The sequence below is a fragment of the Seriola lalandi genome, unplaced genomic scaffold, assembly GCF_002814215.2.
Source record: "Seriola lalandi dorsalis isolate HSWRI2012SDOR001 ecotype SW California unplaced genomic scaffold, Sedor1 jcf7180002054349, whole genome shotgun sequence".
In the NCBI taxonomy this organism is placed as follows: domain Eukaryota; kingdom Metazoa; phylum Chordata; class Actinopteri; order Carangiformes; family Carangidae; genus Seriola; species Seriola lalandi.
The window spans coordinates 94,681-102,680 of NW_019524902.1; the positions used below are offsets into that span (position 1 = coordinate 94,681).

Consider the following 8,000-nt stretch of genomic DNA (forward strand, 5'->3'; position numbering starts at 1 on the left):
CTGTGGGGGCCAGTTGCTCCTCAAGAGCCGAGGTTATGTTAAAGCATGCTGTCACTTTTTATTTTTTTTCCCAGAAATACTTGTGGCAGCATTTCTAATGCGAGTTGCAACACTATTTGGGGAAAGATGCCAGTAGTAACAGCGGCATGTGAACGACTGGATTGGAAATAATTTGGTATCTTTGCAATGTCAGAAATGCGTTCTCACACAAAAGTCCCTGAGCTCGATTGTTTTACTGTGAGTGCGGGTCGAGTTGAGTTGTTCCTGTTGCAGAAATGTGTCGTTGAACTGAAAGATCGACAAAAATGTTCAGGGGGAGAAGTCAGCAGTGCGTAGAGCCCCTGGTGTCCCGTCACGCTCTGTTTTTGTTTCCAGGTTCAGATTACAGTGGTTTAAGTTTATGGTTCCTGTTTTATTTTTGCCTCCCTCACAGCTTTGGTTCGGCCATGCATGCTCAGGGGCTCCCCGGGGTCAGTGTTGGTACCTCTAACCTTGTTGGTTTGTGTGGTTTCGTTTAGTGGGAGGTCGTCCAGAGGACTCTGAATGGCTCTCAGTTCTACACCTACTCCGTCTGCAACGTGGGCGAACGGGAGCAGGACAACTGGCTGCGCACCACCTTCATCCAGCGGCGGCCGTCGGCCTCGCGGGTTTTCGTCGAGATCCAGTTCATCGTGCGCGACTGCAACTCTTTCGACGGCGCCTCGCTGACCTGCAAAGAGACCTTCAACCTCTTCACGTCAGAGTCGGACGCAGACGTGGGGACGACCTTCCGCAAGGGCCAGTTTAAGAAAGTGGCCACGATAGCTCCCGACGAGATCACCAGCAAAAACGAGATGCGCATCAACAAAGAGACGCGAGTGGTGGAGAGCCTGTCTCGAAAAGGTTTCTACCTGGCCTTTCAGGACATCGGGGCGTGCGTTGCGCTCCTCTCTGTCCGGGTTTACTACAAAACCTGCCTGGCCACAGTGAAGAGCCTCGCCTCGTTCCCCGAGACCGTGGCTGGAGGTGAAAACCAGGCTCTCCGGGAAGTGAGCGGGGTGTGCGTGGATAACGCCGTCAGCGAGGAGTTGCCTCGCATCTACTGCACCGTGGACGGGGAGTGGGTGGTGCCGGTCGGGCAGTGCCAGTGCAAACCAGGCTACGAGGAAGTAGAAGACGCCTGTCAAGGTAAGAGTGAACTGTTGAATCTTTGCTGCTTGTAAAGGTCCTTCAGCCACCAGAGGCTTCACACCAGAGAGAGAGAGAGTTTCCCAAAGAGACCATTTGGCATTGGTCACCTTCGACCTTCTTTTTAATTGTCACAGGTTGTAAAACGAGCCTGTGTGGCAGTCTGCAGATATTTATCATAGCTGTTATTATCATTGCTCAGTGGAATTCTCCCCTTGGCTAACACGGCTTCTCTGCGATGGAAGGAATGCCGAGGCCGACTCGTGCATGTCCTGGCATCATCCCTGACCTTGAACCGATACCTGTGAAATTAAGAAATGCACTTCTGAGTTTCAGCCATGACTCCGAGACATTCAGTTTGTTCAAGCACAATTTGCTCGTGTTATAAAATGCTGCACCCTCTGTGTCATCAGAGGCCGAAGACGGGCTCTGAGAAAAGCTCCCATCGAGGTCGTGCCTACTGGTTGTAACCCCTCTGAGCTCTACGGATGTTTCTGTTAATATCTTTGCGATAATACAGCATAGGAATATGGTTTAAATGTTGTTTAAATCTGTTGACTCTCCACTTTCTGTTTCATATTCTTGTAAAATAGTACATGACTCAAAGATGGAGCTAGAAGTCCTCGAAGCAGGAATTTGGTCAAAGCAGAGTAACCAACAACACTCCAAACTCAAAATCTCTTCTACAAAATCTCATTTTAAGCATTTATTATACATTTATCTTCTATTTCACTCATATATTGCACTATTTTTTGTGAACCTAAGACTTTGATAAACATATTCAATTCATCCACATCAGTAATTTGGAGAATCTCAAAAGCAGGGCTTCAGTTTTTCAGCATTTGGGCCAAATGATCTTTTTGCACAGAGGGTCAGAAATGGGCCTCGTTACAGAGAGAGTTCTGTGATATGCAACCTTTTTAAAAAGGTGACTTTAAGAAATAGTGTCAAAAATGCAGAAAATACCCGGAGACCTCAGAGGGTTAAAACATAAAATAAACACATGTTTCATCTGTAGCACAAAACATTTACAAATCCTCTTTATAGTGTTTTATTTTTGTCACAGTCACTTTGAAACCACACATTAAAGAAGTAGTTTAATGGATGTCAGAGTCGTGTTCAGACACTTCACCTCTCACAGGAATAGCTCATGACTTACAGCCTCTTGCATCAGGTGATTTCCTGCTCTCTCATTATCGCCCGTCCTCTTATCTTGATATGGGCGTGCTGCTCCGGAGTCGAACCATCACTCAGGCCTTTGACTTTGTAGTTGTGGCGTATTTTTGTGTTTTAAGTCCTTGCAAAAAAAGGAGGCTTTTATTGTTGTGGGGAGGCTGTCAGTGACTGAAAGTGATGAAAGAAGCTGGGAGGCTACTGTACTGTGATGGATTAGCATCTTTAAGGCTGGTCTCGGGGGGGAGGAAGCTACTGACTTTGTTCGTCTCAGGCATCACAGAGAGCGGAGGCCCCTGTGCGTATGATCAGGGACGCCGACGACATGTCCCCCCCGTCTGCGTCGGCATCCGTCTCCCCCCTCTCCCCCCTCTCTCTCCTCCTCTGTTTGCATAAATGTGCTGAGCCTCAGCTCTGGGGTGTGACTGCAGCAGTGTACGTTAACATACAACACAGGCCGGCATGTGAGGGCCTGTCGAGATCTGCTCCATGACAGAGCACCTAAAGACTCCCGTCAGCCCCAAGTCCTCCTCCTCCTCCCCCTCCTGTTTGTACACACACACACACACACACACACACACACACACACACACACACACACACACACACACACACACACATACATACAGACACACACACATGATCTGAAACACACTGACACACAGGTATGAACGCCGTGGAACACACGCCTCGGACTACAATTGTAAATCCACATGCGGCCCGTCGTTTGCTCTCCTCCCCCCTCTGTTTGGCAACGGGCATGATAAGTGATGAAGTTTTCTGTCAATGCATCATTTTTAGCTGCGGGAAAGTGCCAGGCAAGATGATTAAGGAGGAAGGCGGAGGCGGAGGAGGCGGAGGAGAGGCAGGAAGGAATGAGAGAAAAGTCATACAAAAGCGATAGAGAGGCTGTTTTTAGTGGAGGGGTGTGATTCCTTTTTGGAAAACACAGAGAGAGGTGAGGACTGGAATGTAAAGGTAGGAGAACAATGAAGAGCTGTGTTTCCCTGCGAGGGCTGGAGGAGCCCACCTCCACCTCCACCTCCAACTCCTCCTCTCCCGCTTGGTTGGTACATTCCTGATCAGTTTGCCGAGGAGGAGCCTCCCAACATTACTCCAGACCTGTGGAATGCCCAGGGGAGGAAGAGCAGCTCCGGGTCAAGCCCTCACATAAAAATGACTAAACAAAGAAACCCCCACCACCACCACCACCCCCTGCCAAAAAAAAAAACCTACCGAGATGAAGTCAAATGAGAGGTCTGAGACACGTGAGGGCAGCCGGAGATGGACATGAATCACAAGGTTGCAGCGCAGGGCTCCAGACGCACGGCTCAAAGGGCTTTAAATGGATTCACATACAGACACACAGTTAATCATCCTCCCCACTTCTTTCCTGTTTGGGGGGGGCGGGGGGCGGGGGGGAAACCCACAAAACTTCAATTGTGGTGTTTTTTTTAACTCGGGTTAAAAGTTTCCATGTTCGTCGATGTGATCACTCAGTTTTACGGCTCCTCGGCCCAGAAGGACCCCGTTAAAATAGAAATCTGTGACTTTATCTGGTTTTCGTCTCCTTCTCGTCATCTCGGCTTCCACATCACTCGTCCGTCAAACTGTGTCCCCCCCCCACCTCCACCACCACCACCACCACCCTCCCGTCGAGGTATCTGTAGGTGGCATGTGCACGTCCATCGCTCATGCTAACTACAGAGTCCTTCTTTTCTGGACAAACAAACTGTAAAGGTAAAACACATCCCTTCCTGCGCCGCAGAGACCCACCGCAGTGTTTAGAGCAGCAAATGTAAAAGCTTTTATGAAGCGGTTGTAAATCATATCAGCCACGGAGGCCGAGCACAGAGCAGGCCTTTGTTTTTAATCTGAGCTTCACAGACCACTATAAAGCAGAATTATTTTTACTCTTAACACACGAGCATCAAACTATAAACTGCTCTTATTACCACGTTCCTCCTCAGACTGCTAAAGGCTGTCTCTCTCTGTTTCACTTTATTGTTTGTCCTTTACCAGCAGAACTAAAACTTTTATTACAGACACTTTTATTTCAGATTCTGCTGAAATACAAATATTAAAACCGTCTTTCTACTTAAATACTCTTTTATATTAAAAGTAAAACTAATTGTTGTGCAGAATGGCTCCTATATATGTTATGATATTATATTACTAGATTATTATTACTCATGAATTAACATGTTAATGTTTCACCTGGTGGAGCTGGAGATGGTTTTACATACCTGTGATTTAATACAGACACTGATGCATCATATCTTAATCTTAGTAGGAACCATATGCAGTGTAATAAGAGAAAAGTGCAGTATTTACTGAAACAGTACAGTAGGAGTACAAAGCAGCATAAAATAGTAAGTACAAGTACATCAAAATTATACCTAAGTACAGTACTAGAGCAAATATAATTAGGGTTAAAAAAAATAACAAAGGATGTCGGGCTTTTAATCTTCGTGAGAAAACAAACTTTCTTTTTTTAAATTCTGGAAAAAAAAAGAAATCTGGACTTTTTTTGTAATTAAGTGGTTGAATCGTTTTTAACCCCGACAGCAGCAGCAGCGCTGTGGGTTTCCACTTGTGACTCACTGTTGACACTGACACAGTTTTCCTCCGCTGCCTATCACGCCCTTCCTTACCCATAATCCTCCCTGGCACAAAAGAACGGCATACCGCGTGTCACCCCCACAAAGGAACCGCGGGCTGCCCCGGCTGGTCCTCGGGATTGTGTTTAACCGTCCAGGTCCACACCTCATCAGCCGCTCTAAAGCCTCAACAAACAGCGCTTAATCCCACATCACGGTTCCCACAGGGCCGCGTTTATAAAGACACACACGCTGTGGAATATTTGAACCGCTGGCGGCAGTTTTTCGGTGTCTTGGAGAAAATGGTGTCTTGGTGGAACGACTGTCCACTGAGTTCCAGTAAAGTTATTATTCCTTTGGCCAACGAGGTTCCAGTAAACCGTTCTCTCTCTCTCTCTCCCCCCATCCCCCCTCTCCTCCCCCCTCTGTCCGTGTCTCATCCACAGCTGATGTAACAAACAGTCGGTGACTAAGTTGTAGTTGTGCGACTGTACGCCGTGGTGAGTGATTTGTATGGGTAGTAATTGACTTGGGTGTGTTTGTGCTTTTTAAGCGAACTAACTACTGGTTCTGCTGCTTTCTTGCCTTTGTGCAACCTCTCGTCTACCTCTCTCCCCACATCCTCGCCGTCCCTGAAGACTCCCTCTGTTTTAGCCTCAATTATCCGCCTCTCGTCTTCTATTTATTTGATGCTTTCTTATCTCAACACATAACTCCCATGACCATTTCACGGTCCTTAATGCATTTTTACTCAAGAGACGCTCGCTGTTGCGCAAGATGTCCCAAGTACAACAAACTGACAGACAAACAAAAAGTTTCTCCTTCATGTGTTGTGTTCTTCTTGTTGAATCACAGAGCGGCTGTTATTTTTGGAGGCAGTTTTTTTTTTGGTGCAGGTCATGATTATGACACTGATAGAGTTTAAACATCCCGTTTCACACGGCCCTGATGGAACTGTTTCGACTGTATACACTTCTCCTCTCGCTCTCTGATAAATACTTCTCTCCGCGACCGACTCATCAAGATAAATACAGGCTGAATTTGAACAATGCTGCAAATCGGAGTTGTTTTTAGTGGATAGGAAAAGACAAAGTGGTTAATGCATAAACATTTAGTGAAAGGTGAAATGTCTCAGTTTTAGGATTTGAATCCCTGATCGTTCTCTTGGAGACACATCCTACAAAAACCAAAGATCTGCTGTTTCTGTGTCTCTGAATTCAGCTGGTTCGTCACAATCACCCCAGACCTTTTTAAAGACCGAGGTCTGTTTCAGCTTTATCTGATGTGGGAGTATACAAAGCAACGCAAACGTGGCACCGCACCTCAGGATCTCTGGGATTTGATTTAGTTGGTTTACAGTGGATTTCACATAATGGAATCACCTCACTCCTGCAGGATAATCACCACAACAAAATTTTCTGCTCTATTGAACTCCCCTGGCTCATGGTCTCTGTCGCTGGTCTCACAAATGTAAAAAAAAAAGCATCTTATCAGACATCGTTTTGCATTTAGAGGCACAGGCTGGATGCAGTTTCTCTTTTTCTTCCTCGGCTCTGGAAAGCCACCGTGATTATTTTGAGTTGGTGGATTCCTCAGATCTCGTGCCAACGTAACGTCTGCCCAGCAGGCAGAACTAGTGGGGAGTTGGTTAGATAATGGGGGGGACTCTGAAGGCGCTTTCAAGTGGTATCATGCACCGTCTTGTCGGGTCACGTTTTAGCAAACAGAAACACTGGCAATTACTGCGAAGAAGATGACAGGAAATGTTGCAAAAGAGGAGATCGAGTGGCCCCTGCGGCTCTTTAATGTGAATCAGAGCTAATCGTACTGTTGTGGTTTAATAAGTGTGATCGGTGTGACGGCCAAACCTCTGAGATGTCAGAATGCACGGAAACCACTTGGTGTCAACTTGCTGATGTGTTACCTTTGGCTGCACTTCATACTGAAGCTAATGATGTTCTGTTTAACACCTTAGCTCAAACCGACTCCTGTTAGCCTGTAGCGAGGGCGGCGGGAACAGAAATATGACGATATCTACACATTTTCTTTCTTTGCACAAAATACATTTAAAGCTGCATGTATTGATTTATTTGCACAACACACAAAATCTCATTTGTTATGAGCATAGACTGTAGATAAAAATGGACGTAGCCTCCGTGATGTCACCAACAGGTTTCTGAGGAGCGGTTTTGAAGCTCAGAGTGAGCTGCTCCACTGTCACCATCTTGGCAGCATCTGACTCCGCCCCTAACTCCAGGCTAATCCAAAAAATGGTAAAAGAGGTGGGGCATGAGTGGAGCCAAGACTTCAGTGGATATTGCTTTGTGGCAAGAATACGTTCAACCACCTGTCACTCAAAGAGGCCACGCCCTCAATCCTCCATAACTTTAGTCCTTAATAAAATGTAAACAGGTGAGTTATATAAACAGGTGTCATGAAGGAGGAAATTAGCCCTAGAGACCAAAACTGTTTATGCACCAGGCTGTAAACATGTTTATTTCTGCTGTAAAGTTGGACATTTTAACATGGGAGTCTATGGGGATTGACTCACTGTTGGAGCCAGACTCTAGTGGTCGTTAGAGGAACTGCAGCGTCTGGTTCTTCAGGGTTGATGCTTCATTTTTCATCCTCAGAGGTTGATGCTTAGTTTTGACCACATGAAGCTGATTCAACCAAGTTGAACAAACGATAACGTTAGCAACCAACAGACACAAAGCAACACGTGTGTTAATTAAAAACAGAAACAGGCGATTTGCGACCTCCACGACTTGCTTCATGGCTAACCAGCTAGCTGCTAACCGGTTTCGTGAGAGCAGAGTTTTGTGTGCTGGAAAAACAAAATGATGAGTATGGGTGGGGGGGTGGGGGTGGGGATTTGTGCAGAGCCGTGTGTTTAAATGCATTTAACTGAATTAGGCTGTAAGTATCCTCCATTAGTGAAATCACTGAGCCTCAGCAGTTCTTGTTCTGTGCAGCGTGTGTGTGTCGGCCGCGGTGGAAGTCGGGACATATTTCCTCTTGGTGACATTCCTGAGCCTGGAGGCAGTGTGTATCTGTGTG

At 46.4% G+C, this 8,000-nt stretch overlaps 1 protein-coding gene across 2 annotated transcripts in view; it reads left to right on the top strand.

Annotated features, from left to right (window-relative positions):
* The window catches only part of epha2b (eph receptor A2 b), a 25,702-nt gene that overhangs the window by 2,029 nt on the left and 15,673 nt on the right, over window positions 1–8,000 (top strand). For both annotated transcript variants that reach the window (XM_023407848.2, XM_023407849.2), the window contains exon 3: window positions 519–1,167. In XM_023407848.2, the coding sequence (XP_023263616.1) occupies window positions 519–1,167 (649 nt within the window). The remainder of the gene's footprint in view (window positions 1–518; window positions 1,168–8,000) is intronic.